At 40.7% G+C, this 17,347-nt stretch overlaps 5 protein-coding genes across 5 annotated transcripts; 1 reads left to right on the forward strand and 4 right to left on the reverse strand.

Annotated features, from left to right (window-relative positions):
- Nucleotides 1-96: 96 nt before the first annotated feature.
- LTV1 lies at nucleotides 97-935 on the reverse strand (the record flags this gene model as incomplete). Its single annotated transcript, XM_064820974.1, has 5 exons — nucleotides 97-276; nucleotides 342-493; nucleotides 562-628; nucleotides 706-792; nucleotides 864-935. 5 exons carry the CDS (start codon nucleotides 933-935, stop codon nucleotides 97-99), a joined length of 558 nt encoding a protein of 185 aa, XP_064684894.1.
- Nucleotides 936-2,265: 1,330 nt separating this feature from the next.
- On the reverse strand, nucleotides 2,266-3,292 carry AUR1_1 (Phosphatidylinositol:ceramide phosphoinositol transferase (IPC synthase); the record flags this gene model as incomplete). Its single annotated transcript, XM_064820975.1, has 6 exons — nucleotides 2,266-2,348; nucleotides 2,424-2,564; nucleotides 2,623-2,736; nucleotides 2,793-2,883; nucleotides 2,934-2,984; nucleotides 3,038-3,292. The coding sequence occupies 6 exons, from the start codon at nucleotides 3,290-3,292 to the stop codon at nucleotides 2,266-2,268; spliced, it is 735 nt and encodes a 244-aa protein (XP_064684895.1).
- A 538-nt stretch (nucleotides 3,293-3,830) lies between these two features.
- ATC70_001582 (uncharacterized protein) lies at nucleotides 3,831-5,631 on the forward strand (the record flags this gene model as incomplete). The annotated part of the gene is made up of 3 exons (XM_064820976.1): nucleotides 3,831-3,953; nucleotides 4,015-4,230; nucleotides 4,285-5,631. 3 exons carry the CDS (start codon nucleotides 3,831-3,833, stop codon nucleotides 5,629-5,631), a joined length of 1,686 nt encoding a protein of 561 aa, XP_064684896.1.
- A 2,415-nt stretch (nucleotides 5,632-8,046) lies between these two features.
- ATC70_001583 (uncharacterized protein) lies at nucleotides 8,047-12,331 on the reverse strand (the record flags this gene model as incomplete). Its single annotated transcript, XM_064820977.1, has 8 exons — nucleotides 8,047-8,289; nucleotides 8,348-8,604; nucleotides 8,667-9,527; nucleotides 9,582-10,506; nucleotides 10,559-10,809; nucleotides 10,862-11,650; nucleotides 11,706-11,772; nucleotides 11,825-12,331. The coding sequence occupies 8 exons, from the start codon at nucleotides 12,329-12,331 to the stop codon at nucleotides 8,047-8,049; spliced, it is 3,900 nt and encodes a 1,299-aa protein (XP_064684897.1).
- A 2,022-nt stretch (nucleotides 12,332-14,353) lies between these two features.
- On the reverse strand, nucleotides 14,354-16,975 carry ATC70_001584 (uncharacterized protein; the record flags this gene model as incomplete). Its single annotated transcript, XM_064820978.1, has 4 exons — nucleotides 14,354-16,069; nucleotides 16,127-16,238; nucleotides 16,291-16,596; nucleotides 16,653-16,975. 4 exons carry the CDS (start codon nucleotides 16,973-16,975, stop codon nucleotides 14,354-14,356), a joined length of 2,457 nt encoding a protein of 818 aa, XP_064684898.1.
- Between the last annotated feature and the right edge of the window lie 372 nt (nucleotides 16,976-17,347).

Raw genomic sequence — 17,347 nt, forward strand, 5'->3', positions numbered from 1 at the left:
TTTAGCATCCCATATAAAAAAAAAACCACCACTTTCTCTCTTTATTCCCTTGATTCCTTTTTCACAATTAAAATCCTATTTTAAATGTATAAAAAATCAACCCACCACTTTTCTAAAGAATCGTTTCGACTTTTTCTCGTCTTTTTGCTTTGTTGGGGGAGGAGTTGGTTTAATGGGCCTATCGATTACGGTTGAATTTGCAAAGCAAGTCTGTTGCAGAGACTCGATCAAGTAGGGTTTGTTGCCTAGTAGTTCTAAAACTTCTTGATATGAAAACTAAAAATAGCAAAATGTCAAATCTCTAATGTGTCTGATGATGGAAGCTGGTCAGTTATACGTACCCATCGTCTCTCTCGTCTCTTTTTGTCTGGCCATTTCTTAAATAGCTCGTCGATCTGAAGCTCGTAAATCCTGATGTGTGATTTTGGCTTTCCCTTTTTGCCGCACTCATAAAATGATCCAACGAGTCCTACAATCTGTCCTCGTACACCCGCTTTTTGTAATATATGGTTTCAAATTGAGTAACAAATATCCACGTGTATACAACATATGAAAATCTACCTTGTTCATACACTTCTCGATGGACCTCAGGCTCTTGGTTCTCATGGCTCTCCACCTCGCACTTTGGCTATTCGTTGTGCAAGATGTTGGATTTCAATTAGCATATCCCTCTCAAATGCCATGTCTAACCCTTGATTCACTTACCAAAACCCATTTCTCTTGCTCCTTATCCTTTATTGATGTCAACATGATTCTATTTGAACGAGGATCGATGGGTAATCCATATATAACCTATGATATCATATTGAGAAATCTCTATTTAAAGACATCTTTTGCTCTCTTCCCGGTTTATAATCCCCTACCTGTCTAAGCTCACCCTCATCTATATCAAGAAATACAGGTACAGGCTCGTTGTTTTCTGTATTGGATATCATTTATCGCTAAATAGTGTGCGTCTTGCTCGCTTGGTATTCTCGTAAAAAAATCAAGAGAAAAAGGGAAGGAAAAAAAAAAAACAAATACACAAAGGAAGCGGCCAAGTTAAATATAGATACTGCGTGATATTAAGGGGTGGGGGATTTGCAACTTGAATTGCCGAGGCAGTGAGTGGTAAAAATAGCATGGTAAGCATTTCTGTTAATTCCGTTGGAGGATGCAATTGGTTAGTAATGTCTGATTGCACACTGAAGTTGTTGGAGCCTTGACCCTGCTTTAGAAATTATAGGACATGCTGTCATTGAGAGATATTACATGGAAAATATCACACAATATGATGACAAGAACTCGGTGATTGAGATGTCTCTATGTTTTCCAAATATACAATTTTTGACAAGATGGATTGATGTTACTTGGTTTACAGTGCCGCTAAATATTCATCATTGTGATCAATAGATCTTCTTCAAGCAAAACAAAATATACCGTTGAGTAGACTTCGCATTAGTGATTTTGCTGCTGCTTATATAATGAAGTATAAAGTCCTTTTTGACACAAACCTAGCTGCCCTGAATTAAACGTTGTGCTGCTACGCAAAAAAGGTTGTGCCTGTGATTGGCGCAAAGTTGTGTCCCCTGGTTACCATGGAAACTATCTTGGATCAATCGCAGGCGCTGTTGTCTGGCGAACTGATAGAAAATATGCGATTAGAAGCATTTCAAGTAAAGCAGTAATGAAATACCAATATCAATTATTAACAGTATATCATGACAGCAATACGTTCTAACTGTGGAAGCTACACTAAATTGATCCTACAAAACATCAAAGTAGTCCCTTTCTGATCACAAAAACACGTACTGAACTCCCATTTGCAGGTGCCAATTGGGTATTTTATCACCGATGGTCAAAGCTTCAAAGTAAATTTATGCGATTTCGTAACGCGACACTGTACATCAGTATTTCCCGATTGCAGATAACTGGTAGTGTATTTCACAATGTATTGATAACTATAAACTTTTAGATAACATTGAATTTAATGAATACTACGGATGGAGCATGAGCTTTGAAAGCTTAATTGAATTGTGTACGACAGTAGGTGCACTGATGAAATGACGTGAGCCACTCGTGAGAATCACATCGATTCAATGATAGGAAGAACAGAAATATTTATATTTGACATTGAGGAACCGATGTAAATCAAGGCAATATCTGCCTAGAAAATTGATCCTTGCATTGGATTAATCTCACATACACACAATAGAAATTAGCCTCCAAAGATCAGAATTTACAATATAAGAAACAAATACTTTAACAACAGAAAAAAAAAAATAACTACATAATATCCCAAAGATCCTCAAAAGCACAACAGACTTTGGCACAAGCTACTGAGGCCGACAAAGCGTAAGATGAGATACCTAATATGATTCATTTGTCAATTATGCAAATCCTTCTCCAAAGGTTTGACCTGCTCCCGCCGTCTCTCCACTTACCAATCTTTTCTGTAACATACTCATCAGCAAAACTGTCTGGTCCTTTTGCCATGGCTCCAACAGCAACTACAATAGGAGTGTAATCTGGGATATCTGTAAAGAACTCTCTCAAACGAACTTTGGGTGCATTCCATGACAGAGCTTTTGAGTTGCATTAGTCAAATTTACCACTGTTTGCTGGATATCGTATGATACTTGCCTATTTTTCGGGAACCTTCAGGTAAATATTGAACAACAGGAGGTGGTACGATTTCCAGTAGCTTTGTGTGTCCCTCTATATCACTTGAAATGCTTCCTCTTTCTAACAATTGAACTATGTCTTGTGGTTAAATCAAGATGCCCTGAATTTCTGCTGCAATCCATAACTACCCATTAATCCAGAAAAGCGCTTAATAGTTCTTGGTATACGGCATTCAGGATTGATTCTGATCACGACTCCTTTGGCCGTATGGATGTAAACCTACTATTCTGGTAAGCAAAGAGAAAGATAATTTTCATAGCAGTACTTACTTCCAAATGACCAGATTTGTTCAAAGGACTATCCAATAGAGTCAAGAGACACTTCATGAATGTGAATACAAGTTGAAGGTACAATCATCACAGCATCGACTTACCTGGTGGACAATATCAGGTCTAGCATCAGCAATATCTCTGCCAAGTCTCTTTAGGATAGATTGATGTTCATCGCAATTTAGCAGCTGCATTTTGCTGTCGTGTCTGTAAGCAACCAAGCGAGCAGCTTCCAATGAAGCGTTTTCAAGAACGACAATAACTTTGCGGCTTTGAGGATTAACAGGTTCGCCTTGTGTAGGAGCCTCATGCCAGGAAGATTCTTCTGCCTTGTTGTCGATCTTTTCTTCTTGCGACATTATTCTGATGATCAAATCGAGTAAAGAAGAGAGAAACGAAAAAAAAAGAGATTTCCAAAGGGCATTTAGATGATAGATGTTTCGACGTTGCAAGATACTATCCCAGTCACGATAGATGCAACAAACATCCCATCAATTTGATGTATATTCATGCCATTGACAGCGCACATCTTCACAGTAATAAAACGCAAGAGCACCAGTGCTTTTGTATGATGTCTTGTTTTTGTGATGAATTCCGGATATCGGGTTGATCTGATGCGTCCATGCCAGTAAGAAAACCTTAGATGATTAAACAGAAAGGCTATTCGCTACATTCAACATATCCAATCAACTACATCTTTCGTAAGAACATGCCAATGAGAACGTCATGTTGTGACCATTGAGCATACCCCGAAATCACCCATAATCCCTATAACAATGGCAGAGGCTGCTAAAGGGAGGGTATATAAATGGAGAGCTAATTTGTGCGCTGTGTTTAACTAAGTCTACGGCGGCGACCCTGCATTTTACTTTCATTTCTTTATTTTATCCTTAAATTATGACTTCTCGTCTCCTAAACTCTGCCTCAAGAGCCATCTTGAGACCTAGCAGTTCAGCATTGAAAAATGGCACATCATCCATCATCAGACGTTCGGAATCCACTGTCCCTTACAATGGCAAGGTAAGGGCGCTACATGTCAAGGTTATTCATTTTATATAATTGACCTATTTTTTTCAATTAGACCACTGTAAAAGGCTTCCCTACCATTGTGCAAGAGTATTCAAAGGCATCCACTGGCCTCTGTAAAGTTACAACGCTTCCCAATGGCATCCGCGTTGCATCCGAAAACACACCAGGTCATTTCAGCGCTGTAGGCGTCTATGTCGATGCTGGTAGTCGCTACGAAACTGCTACAACCCGAGGTGTCAGCCATATTTTAGATAGACTAGCATTCAAGGTAAGCATATACATATGACTACTGGTGATTTGCGTTATTAATAGCTATCCATAGAGCACAGCCAACCGCTCTGCCGATCAAGTTGTTGCTGAATTAGAGTCATTGGGAGGCAATATTATGTGCTCTTCCTCTCGTGAATCCATCATGTATCAATCTGCCATCTTCTCACAAGACTTGAGCAGAGTTTTATCACTTTTCTCTGACGTTGTTTGCCATCCCACTGTCAATAGTGCCGAAGTAGAAGAACAACGTCAAACAGCACTATACGAAATTGAAGAGATTTGGTCAAAGCCAGAGATGATTTTACCAGAAATTTTGCATACAGTCGCTTACGAAGGAAATACACTTGGCAATCCCTTGTTATGTCCACCTGAGAACTTGGAATCGATGACACCTGACTTGATCCGCGACTACATGAAGACATGGTATCGCCCTGAACGCATGGTTATTTCTGCTTGTGGTGCTGAGCATGATCAAGTGGTTGATTTAGCTGTCAAATACTTTGGCGATGTACCCAAATCCAAAGAGAACTTAGACTCTGTCATGACACATGTCGAAGCTTTGAAGAAGCAATACACGCAAGCACAAAATGCCAGTAGCAATAATGGCAAGTCTTTTGTCAAATCATTATTCAACAACTCCAAAAAGCAACAGCAACAAGAGGGTCTCACACCTTTTGAACTGGCAACTCAACCTGCTCAATACACTGGCGGAAGTAGCTTTATGGAAACCGGCCCTGAATCACCATTGACACATGTGTATGTTGCATTCGAGGGCCTTTCCATCGACGATCCAGATATTTACGCTCTCACTACGCTTCAAATATTGCTCGGTGGAGGTGGATCCTTCTCTGCTGGTGGTCCAGGCAAGGGCATGTACTCTCGTCTCTTTACGCATGTCTTGAATCAGCACTACTGGGTTGAATCATGTCAAGCATTCAATCACTGCTACACAGACTCTGGTCTCTTTGGTATTGCTGGATCATGTCAACCTGAATATGCCAATGCTCTTGTTGAAGTCATTTGTCGTGAATTGGATATTGTTGCCAGAGGCGATGTTGGACAACTCGCAGTGACAGACATTGAATTGAATCGTGCCAAAAATCAATTAAAGAGCTCGCTCTTGATGAATCTGGAAAGTCGCATGGTACAATTAGAGGATCTTGGTCGACAAATTCAAGTGCACGGTAAAAAGACTGGCATTGACGAAATGTTGGCCAACATTGATAAGGTTGACGTGAATGAATTGAGACGTGTGGCCAGTCGTGTTGTTCGTGGTGCAGTCAGTGTCACCAGTGGTGGCAGTGGAAAGGCTACTGTCGTTGTACAAGGCAATCTTCAAGGCTTGCGTGATGTTAACAAGACAATTGATAAATACGGTTTGGGTAGTGGTAGCAATTAAGGTTAGATCTCCTGTGTACTTTATATTATTTTATTTTCTCGCTTCTTAAATAGTCATTATCCCTCTCCAGCGTCATTTTTCAGAAATCATGTAAATTCTACTGCTATTTCATAGATTAGCTGCTCACAGTTTATTCGTCAATAAATTACTAGAGCATTTTTAGAAGAATTGAGATTTCAAGGCCGTCATCTCCAATCTGTTTACGGCAATTGCCCTAATCTCGCTTCGTTGCGTCCTATCTACACGCACTTGGTGATCAAATGTCATTACTCGAAACACATAGGCATTGGAAAGCACAGAGTTGTCAATAAAGTCGACTAATTGTAGTGCAGGTCAAAAATTAGAGACACAGGCAATTCAATATAAAGTTGGTCTATGAACTCCCATCATATACAGTAAAAGCAAACAATCATCGTTTATATGACTTTTATTAGTAGCATCTACTCTAAATTTGCAAATTTCAAAAATCTTCGTTTCCTCATCACCTACACTTCCTATCTAAAATCTAATTGCTCCATCGTCTTCTACACAAAAATTCGCTATAGGGACATGCTAATTTCAAAGCTCTAGCATCACTTTTTCAAAAATCGATGTTCGATCGTCCAAAAGTTGAAAACCTCAAAATCAAAAAACATTTTGTACATCCAGGTCCTCATAGGTAAAAAAAAATTAGAATCATATAAAGCTGAAATATGTTGTAGAATAATGATATTGGAGCAACTTTTAAGTGGGAATATTATATTGGAAATGCATACTTTATGAGTTAATCGACATTGGAGATGCTATTTCTAAGCGGGGGAATATGCATACCTTAAATGGCAAATCTTATTGTAATCAAACAAAGCAAGCTACAACTGTCTAGTCTTAACAAAAAGATTCTTCAACATGTCAAGTATCTATTGATAACTTGAAACCAGCAAGTTAATATGGCCCTTTTCGTACGCTCCGATTTTTAAAATGCCTGGTCAAATGCAAACTTGTGAGGTGTACACATGCGGAAGGTCAACGGAGCTTCAATTTCTAATATTCTGAATGAGGATCCATGGGATTCCAAAATCTATCGACCTTAAAATTACGCGTTTCTTGATAGTAACTACCCCCTTTAAACTTATATGAAACTTGTAGAGAATTTAAGGGAGAATACAATGGCATCCATATCAAGTTTCTGGTGTACATTGTTCACCTGATATTTGGTACGATTGTTTTTGCGATTTCTTGACTGTTTTCTAAAGATTAATCAGTATCCGTCATCAAAATATTTTGTTAAGCATTACCAAACATTGTAGACCAAAAAATTTCCTATCGAATGAGCTATTTGTTGAAGCTCTGACATGACTCTATCATGAAATATTGAAGATATTGTCCTGACTAAAAAATCGTCACCAGATTTTTTGCTTGCTATCACAGGCAGATTTTGAAGGAAAATCCATGATTTTGCACGATACCTTTTTTTGGCTGTATCTCGACAAATACTCATCCAATCCGCACAAAACAAACACCATTCGATAGCTCTACGTTATACCCATTATTATAAAAGAGCTTTAGGTACCAGATGTACGTTCCCTTCATGAATTCGCTCAAAACCTTATATTTCATGAGCTACAAGCAGGGGATAATCAAAACTTTTTTTATTATCCTATAATAACCATACCATTGTATAGAGAATTGAAAACGAAACAGAATCTATTAAGCTTTAACCTCATGTTCACTTAGTAAAATCAACCGGTACGGCCCTTTGAAATCTGTCCATTTTCTCTCTTTTTCCTCATTACTCATCGACATCGTTCTCAGCAAGCCCAAATACAACACTCCCTAATCAACAAAAGTCCCCTCTACAACTTTTACTAGACATACAACCAACATTCATATAGTAATCCATTGGCTTTTATTAGTAGCATCTACTCTAAATTTGCAAATTTCAAAAATCTTCGTTTCCTCATCACCTACACTTCCTATCTAAAATCTAATTGCTCCATCGTCTTCTACACAAAAATTCGCTATAGGGACATGCTAATTTCAAAGCTCGAATTTCAAAATCGAAATTCAAAGAGAAATTATAAGAGAAAAAAGAGAAAGTAAACCAAGCAGAGAAAAACTAACGCGCGAAGGTTTTTCTTTATAGTGAAAAAAAACAAGATACTCATGATGGACCGCTTTCAAAATATGACAGCCGCAAAGAAGTCTAAAAACTTGAAATACAATGGTGTTTTATCAGAACTCATTGCTTATTTATATGTACAGTATGCATGCAGCATAAAGGGCCTCACATCAAAATACATTTCGTGAAGGAAGTTGTGGCAAGTTAAACACATAGTCGATGTTGAATGCTTATGATAGGTAAAGCTCTAAATTGCTTCATGGTTTATTATTATAGAGAGATGAAGCATAATCATGTGGGGTGAGCATAATACAGTTTTACAAGATACTCAAAGATTGTTCCTTGACAAGTCCAGCATAGATGCCATCCAGCGAAAGTAGTTCCCAATGCGTGCCTTGCTCAAACACACGGCCATCTTTGACGACACAAATCAAATCAGCAGTTTGGATGGTAGATAAACGATGAGCTATAGTAATCGTTGTGCGACCACCTTCTTCCAAGATGTTATCCAAAGCCTCCTGTACAAGTTTTTCACTATCGCTATCAAGAGCAGACGTAGCCTTTGTATCTAATGGCGTTAGAGTATACAAAAGAAAAGATCCACATGACAATAGTTACCTCATCCAATAGCAGCACTTTTGGTTTACGGATCAACGCACGAGCAATGGCAATTCTTTGCTTTTGACCGCCAGATAGTTGGCTACCCTTATTACCTACTCTTTCATCGTATCCCTTGGGTAAACCAACGATGAAGTTGTGGATGTTGGCGGCCTTGCATGCTGCTTCGACTTCTTCTCGGGTGACCTCTATACCATCATCGACGCCAAAGCAAATATTGTCCAGCACCGACATGTCGAACAACGCAGGTTCTTGTCCTAACATCAAAACCAGCGTGAATACGGATTGTATTGATATGTAATCGCACGCAAGTACTTACCAACAAGTGCCATATGGCTACGCAAATTGTTTAGAGAGTACGATCTGACATTATTTGCATCCAGTATGACTGAACCAGAGAGAGGATCATACCAGCGTTGAAACATGCCAATGGTTGTTGATTTTCCACAGCCAGAATTTCCCACCAAGGCAATAGTTTGACCAGCCTTACCAGTAAGATTGAATCCACCGTTGAAGATCTGAGTGTCAGGACGAGCAGGATAGGCAAATTCTATATTCTTGAAGTTGATATCACCATGCACTGAGCCAAGAGCAGGTTCAATGCCCTCCAGATCAGGATCAATCTCTGGCTGACGTTCCATTACTTCAAAAGATGCGATAGCCGAGTATTTTGCTTTGGCAAAGGTACTAGCAAAGACGGAGCTACGACCAGCACTTTCGGCGGTTGTCATGACTACAGTCATTGTTGTGAACATTTGTTGAAACGAGATGGTGCCGTTGATGATAAGACGCATGCCCGCATAGAAACTGACAGCGCTCGTGTACAGACTGATACCACGATTCAAAGCATAGCCAATGGATGAGAAGTAGGCCTTGCGCTCGGCGAGTTTGTGCGGATGCTCAGTAGCATGATAGTAACGTTCTTCAAAGTAACATTGCTTGTTCAAAGCAGCCACAGTACGGATCTCACGAATGGCTTCACCAGCAACCTCTCCGCTTTCAGCATTGGCTTTTTTGGTTTTATCCTCAAAACCACGATGAATTTTGGATTCGTAAGAAGTAGCGACCATGATGAAAGGAGCCATACACAAGATGATCAGAGTGAGAGCCCAACTATAAATGAAAGCAATGATCAAGCCAACACAGATAGTGATAATGAGCTGCGTCAAATCTCCCCATACTAAGGAGCATTATTGGTGTCAGTTTATTGCCTACTTGCACGAACCCAACATACCTTTTGTCACCATTTCATTGACATTACGAGCATCGACCGCCAGCTTAGCTGTAAGGGCACCTGCATTGTTTTCATCTCTGTCAAACCAGCCAATCTCTTGACGCATGTAAGACGCAAAAATGTTTCCACGCAGACGCTTTATGTATAGCTCACCAGCAATTCCAAAAGCCAATGTTTGCAGGCCAAAGCCAATAAAAGCGGCGATACCGAGGATCAGAAAAATGAAAGCGTACAGACTGGCACCTTGCATAGGACCCGGATTGATATCTTCACCAGGTAAACTAATGACGGCAATCACCTTGGAAAATACAAACGAGTAGACAGGGAACACAGCACCAGCAATGGCTGCACCAAGGATACCAAGGGCAATCAATTTCCATTCAGGTCGCATTTGTTGCAGCACTTTTCTGACAGGCGCATCTTGCTTTTTCATCAGCCTCTTTTCTTCCTTTTGCTTTTGAAGTTTGAGGTCGAACGCATTGATGGTGTCAGAGCTTGCATTGCTGGACGGAGAAGCGGTACGGTGGTCGTGATAGACGGTAGGCTTTTCGTCGTTGTAAGTAGTGCTGTTGTGGGTAAGGCTGATTTCGAGTGCCTGTTGATTTTCTAGCACATGAGTCTGGTTTTTTATATCCAATTGCTCTTGCTGAAGGAGGGCCTCAGGATCCAAGTCTTTAGGAGCATCGTTTTGGTCGGTATTAATCATCTGTTTACGCACTAAGTCAGTATAGACACCGTTCATCTTGAGCAGCTCATTGTGTTTGCCGTGCTCAATGATATCACCGTGATCCAAGACGACAATGAGATCAGCATTGACAATGGTAGACAGACGATGGGCAACAACAATAGTAGTACGACTGGTAGAGGCTTTGTCCAAGGCAGATTGCACAAGACGCTCAGATTGTGTATCCAAGGCAGAGGTTGCCTGTGTATGTTGGCTTAGTATTTGCGCATTGTTTCTGACTTGTTGGATTTACCTCATCTAACAATAATATGGTAGGATTCTTCAAAATAGCACGAGCAATTGCAATTCTCTGCTTTTGACCACCAGACAACATGCCGCCATGCTCACCTACTAGAGTGTTGTAGCCATCAGGAAGTTGAGAAATGAATGAGTGGCAGTTGGCCTCTTTGCAGGCAGTGATGATTTCTTGGTCAGGCACATCTCTGTCGACTCCCATGGCGAGGTTTGAGCGGATGCTCATATTGAACAAGACTGGCTCTTGCCCTGCGTTCTTTCTTAGTGCTCATTACATGTTTTACAACAGTGTATGTCTTACCTACAACACCAATGTTTCGTCGCAGCCATTTGACATTCAACGATTTGAGATCATGTCCATCCAGGGTAACAGAGCCACTTATAGGATCATAGAATCTTTGAACGAGCTGCACAGTAGTTGATTTACCAGAGCCACTCGCGCCCACGAAAGCTACCGTCATTCCAGGCTTGATCTTCAAAGAGAGATCTTTCAAAATAATAAGATCAGGGCGAGTAGGGTACTTGAATTTGACATTGTTGAATTCAATTTCACCTCTGATAGAACCAGGGACCACACCATCTTGAGCATCGACATCAATTTCAGGTACGCGGTCAATAGTGGCAAAGATCTTATAAGCAGCACCGCATGCTGAGGAGACAGCAGATAGATTAGCTGGTAATTGCAACAAACTCGTAAAACCCATCATCATTGCTAGAAATACAACAAGTACAATGGGCCCCGTGAGTTGGCCTCTCACGACAAGTGTTGCACCATACCAAAGCGCTAATGAATAGGTGCCAAACAGAAAGAACATGAAAAAGGCAAAGCCAATACCTAGTGAAGTGCCACGCTTGATGCCAGTTTTGAGAGCATTGTTGAGTTCGTTATTGTAGCGCTCAGAAAATCTTTTTTGCAATGAAAATGAATACACCGTACGGATGGAATTGAACACTTGCTCAGCAATGGAGCCAGCTGATGCATACGCATTCTGGGAAGCCAAGGTATATTTAGTGATAAAATAGCCCATACAGCCACCAGCAACAACAAGCAGTGGCATAACGGCAAGCATAATGACAGCAAGTCTCCAGCCTATTTCAGGGTTATCATTCATGCAAAATGTTTATCCTATTAGTTTTTGATGTACCTTTGATGAAAGCAACTACAAAACCAGCAATGAATTGCGAAAGCAACATCACGAATTGACCAAATTTCTATGAGAATGGTTGAGCAAGTGAGGTTCTTTTTACAGTTATTTTGAGCTACCTCTGAGATTCCTTCTTGAATGAGCTGTGTGTCATTGGCCAGTCGAGTAGTCAAAGATCCTTCTGCAGCCATATCAAACCAGCTCATGTCTTGACGAAGCACTGAATGCACATAAAGTCCTCGAATGCGACGTGCTTGGTTTTCTCCAGTAACAATCCAAAAGCAGTTTGAGATGTAAGATGCTACCAAAACTGCTGTGCCCATGTAAGCCATTGTGTGGATCACAGGCAAGGTAGATTCTAGTAGTTGACTGTAGTCTGTAAGTGATGATGTGACATTTGAAATATAAGATCCGTAAATGATGATGGAAATAGGTTGCATTGCACCTGAGCCAGCTGAACAAATGATGGCTATCAATATCATTAATCGCTCCAGCGGTGTAGCGAAGCGAAACAGCTGCCATATCGACACACTGGGATCCTTGGGCCTCTTTTTCACTGTGGTATTTGTAACGTCAGTTTCTGTTTGAGAGGGTAATGTTGTCTCCTGGTCGGGCTTCTTTGACATTTGAGTTTCTTTTAATTGTATAAAGCTAAAATGGAGAAGGAGTGGTGAAAAGATGGGTATTTATACCCAACATGACAGAAGACGCTATTTGCAGAATGCGCTAGAGAGTGAGGAGAAACACACAGGTGGTGATATGACAAAACTTTCCTAAAGCATAAGGTGCCGAAAACGTAATTTGAGGCAATCGAGATTTGACAGGGCGATCATGCGGTTTCAGGTCCATTACACAGTCATTAGAATATTGTGATTTATGCAAAGGTCTGTTGATGGATATAGCTCTTTGCGGAAAAAGGACAAATCCATAAAGAGTGGCTATGAGCCCATATCTAATTTATAAGTATAGTCAATTCAAAGCTTGCATATATAGTCTACATAAAGGCGTTGGCAGCAAACAGATCAATGCGATCATGCTTTATTAATAAACCAGCGGCGGGTGAACATTCAAAGTACGTTTGTTTGATTACAAGAACAGTTAAACTTCACTTTAAGGGGGCCGAACGGACCGAAACATGTAGAAAACTACGATTGGCATGTCAATGGCTTGTTTCGGCCTCTAGTTACGAAAGCAAAAAAGATATAATTTAATAGTAAACAGAAGAAAGATTTGATATCTCAGTAGTTGAAGTTTCACCAAATGTGATTTGCGAACTTGCTCCAATGGTACTGGCCAATGGCTCAAAGTTGGATGTTTGAATGATCTCGCTAGGAACCTTCTTCTTTTCGTCATGGCCACCTTTAGTTGACTGAAGGCTGCGGTACTTGTTTACAAATCGCTTGGCAATCTGATCTCTTGATTTATGTATTCCCACTTGAAGAAAGAAACATATTACGATAAATACAGAAATGGCGACATACCATATGATGGCGCTTGGACCTACACTCCAGTCGAGAAAAGAGTATACCCACCAATGCTCCCTTTATAAATGACAAGTCAATGCATGATTTCTCTTGTTCTACGGGCCACTTACACTGCGAATATGATGAATACGAGACACATGTATAGCAACACTGTACCAAACACTAGTAATACCATATTGATGCTGATAATCATCCGATTAAAAATGACCTCCACTATCACTATGAACAAGGTAACCGCATGCAATGAAATGCTCATCCAGAAATCAATGGGCGATAAATGGGCTATTGGATAGTTTGTTGAGAGTATGTATATAGAGGTTAATACAACGTGGTGTTATTTACCCTCAAACAGCTTTTCTTTTGCCAGTAATAACCAAAACACAACGGGAGTTTGTACACTGTTTTCTCCAAGGTCAGCATATTTGATCTGCAGTCTCTACTATATGCAACACTAATTACTTACTTGTAAACAATGACCGTGTGATACAAATACACGTAGGCGTAGTTCAGCACCGAGCTTTGATCCAAAAAAGAGGAAGGCCTTTTAAAGGATTGATGTGGCCATAGATACTTTGCATGATGATACAGGGTAGTCTATATAACACATACACACATGTCAATGTACCGATTGTATGCATCCCTAAAAGGCACTTACCATCAGATAAGCATGCATTCCGATAAATGTCAAGTCAGTAAAATAAGCAAAAAAGTGCCTGAATCCACCAGTTTTTGCTGTATAAATGACATCAACCCACATGACAACAAGACTGTACAAAGCCAGTGGCAACCTAATCAAGAACAAGGATTTCGATGATACGAAATGAGATGTAAGAGCTCGTTCTGGCTCAAACCGATCCAAACCAAGCCATTGTACTGTTTTGCTCGATGATTGATGGATAGGTTCATCCCGAAAAATCAGCTTTGTGTGTGTCATGGATCAAGCACTATATGGTGGAAAAGGGCAATTTTTCATAAAATCGGCTGTTTTTATAACTAGCTCTTCTCCTATTTTATTTCATCTTGTATCATCTAGGGAGGTATTTTCAAACAACAACCGTCGCTTGTGTGTGTGTGTGTGTGTGTGTGTGTGTGTGTGTGTGTGTTGATACAGGTTTTCCTTACATTAAAAAACCAAAAGAAAGAAGAAACAGAAGTTTTCCTCCTCTAATCCCTCTTGTTGTTGGAAATATTTCTCCTAAATGCTCTCGATGAATTCGAACTATCGCTACTACTACCATCACTATCAAATAAGAGTCCTCTGGATTCTTGCTGAACTTGTTCCTCGTCATGGCCAGCAGTACTGACAAAGAAATGATCTCTGATAGGCTCCTCATCATGCACAACGCCACCAACAGCATCAACACAGCTGGGGCAAATCTCCAATGGGACACCCACGGGCTCAGATGTTTGATGCCTGTTTTTGATGGATTCATAGAGACCTTTTTTACCCATAACAAGAACAGCTGCAACACCAATTAGCCACCAGACGAGCAAATTAAACACTAAAGTAGGATAAACACCTCCGTAAAACGTGGCCAAATCCCAGAGTCCCTGGACACGCCACAGCCAGTACATCAAGACGAGCACCTGAAACCATACTCGCTCACATACAAGACGAGTGGGATGTTGCTGCCCATTGCCTTTGCATGTTAATTGATAAGCGCTGGTAGACTTCCAGATGAAGTACAAGATGAAAATACCAACATTGAATGTCAATTGAAAGATAACATACAGCCACGTATCCAGAGGCACCCACTGATGCTTTTCGAATAGCAAGCCCCAGAGATAAAAGAACCCCATTCTCTCACCTTCATCCTTACCAGAAGGAATGAATGCTGCTCGGAACCATGGCAATGTCAATAGGCCCAAAAGACAAACAAAGCATAATGACCAAACGTAAGGCTGCTCCTCGGGGAACTGTAAAATGCGGTGCACCCATACGAATATGTGCTTTTGGATACCAGCATAAATGCCACGATTGATACCAACATTGATTTCATGGATGGAAAGCAAGGTTTTGTTGCGAAGGTTGTGTCTAGCATCTCTCTGTTGGCTCTTTTCGTAGTCATTGTAGATTTTGGGCACAGTAATGGTGATCAGCATGGCGATCACAGCGAATATAGACAGGAATCGAACCAAAGAAGAAATACGAGCCCAGATGATCCATTCACCAGCACCGCCCTGAATCTTGACCCTCATGTTGTCCATTCGAAAGGGCACTTCATGAACGCCTACTTGCTGATCGGGTGCTGTCACTTCAATGCGCAAACGGTGTGTTTCGAAATCGTCAAAGTCGATGGGATCCCATAAGATGGCCCACAATGGCATGTTGTTGTCTCGGTCAATGGAACCAACGAACTTTGCTGGGTAAGCATGGTGCTTGTCGTCTACAAATGTGCGAATCTTGAGGCTTCCCGGTGCAAATTCTGAAAAGATCAATAGACGGATATGCGTACTGAGTCGCGATTCGTGAAGAGGCTCTTTGGTAGGCAATGTATAGCGAGAGTCCTTGGGATTTGTGATTAAAACAACTGGTGCAGTATGAATCTTTTCAGGCCAGATTATTTTGTTGTCCTCTGTCAATGGCACAATATTGGTTACAGGTGGAATCTGAGCGATCGGCAATTCGACATCCACAAAAGAAATTAAATCATGATCTACTGCGACAATACGGTAGGCGCCGTGGTCTTTCATGTCTGCTACTTCCAGCTCCAAAGAATCAGATCCTCTTCTGTACGTCTTGAGCACTTCTCCTAGTCCAGCAGCCAGCTTATGCAGATGGCCACAAAAGTAGATGCTGAAATGGTCTGCTAAATCTCTAAACGTATATCCTTCTGACGATACACCGGGGAACATGGTTGTTGTAGGGTAATGCGAAAACTAGTTCAATGATCCCGTCAGAGCTAAATTCGCTGTCTGTATTCGAGATAATAATACCAAAAATGTATGATTAAATGTGGACGGCATGATTTTGGATACCAGGCGATTCATGGTGTTGGTGGTGAGATAGCCGAAAAAGTTGAACGGGCGAGATGGACCCTTTCGAGGACTACGAGCTTATAATTAGCTAGACTGCATCCATGAAAACATTGCCATCTTACCATGAATCTACAGCGACAAATTGGTAGTTACCAAATGTCTTTGACACTTGCCAGCTGTAGACACCTTTACCGTCATCCAATTCTTTAGCACTTTTTCCATGGTCTTTGTAGAGATTGTTTTCTGCTTGCCATGAAACCAAATCAAAGCAATCATGATTTCCACGCATATCATACCAGGCTGTACCGTTGGCACCTTGCTCAACTGCAGACTTGTACACCTGCCATTCCTGAGGGTATTGTGCTGATACAGTTCTAGATTTATCTTTGGCATCAGTCAAATCCCCAGTGACAACGACGAATTCAGGGCTAATGCCTAGTGTTTAGTAGTTGAGCATCATTGGGTCCAGTAAGAAGAGACTTACTTTATTGCAGGTAAAGCAGATTGTAAAAAGTGCAAGAAATGGATGGTATGTCCTTGAGGCTGAAACTGTGAAATGTGCAAGTCTGATACTTGGATAAAGTAGAATATCTGATCAGGTTGGTCAGCCATTCTTCCTGTTGCGTTTCTATATGCTGCGTGCTGTAACTCGGCAGGTACTGTACTTGGTGGCTGCTGATACCAATTATCATCCTTGTTGGCAATTCTCAAGTCTCTTGTGGAAGAATAAAACAATTGAATAGCTCTTATAATTCCAATCAGCACTAGAGTCAAACAAAAATATGAAGAAGGTGATAGTAACTTCATCTTGTTGATCAATGTCTTCCTGGGCCAAAAAACAAGAAAAAAAGAGATGAAAAAAAAGAAAAGATAAGGTCTTAATTTAGAGTTTGCTTTTCATTCGCCTATAGGAGGTTAGTTTAATTAGACGTTTGAAACGAACTGAGCCAGCTATTGCTGGGCAATACAGTTGTCAAAGCACATGAATGCCAACTAACTTGGAGCATGGCAGTCGAAAGAAGCCTGTGTACTGAAATAAACTTTCCACTCATGTGCGAGAAGCCTTTATACAAGCCTTGTAACTGTAAATTTGACTCTCTATGATGCTGTACATCTGAATCAACGGGATCAATTCTACTTTTGGCAGACAGGATACTCGCATTGCCCTCAACTATTCAA

Source organism: Mucor velutinosus (genome assembly GCF_035048745.1).
Source record: "Mucor velutinosus strain NIH1002 chromosome Unknown tig00000041, whole genome shotgun sequence".
NCBI lineage: Eukaryota > Fungi > Mucoromycota > Mucoromycetes > Mucorales > Mucoraceae > Mucor > Mucor velutinosus.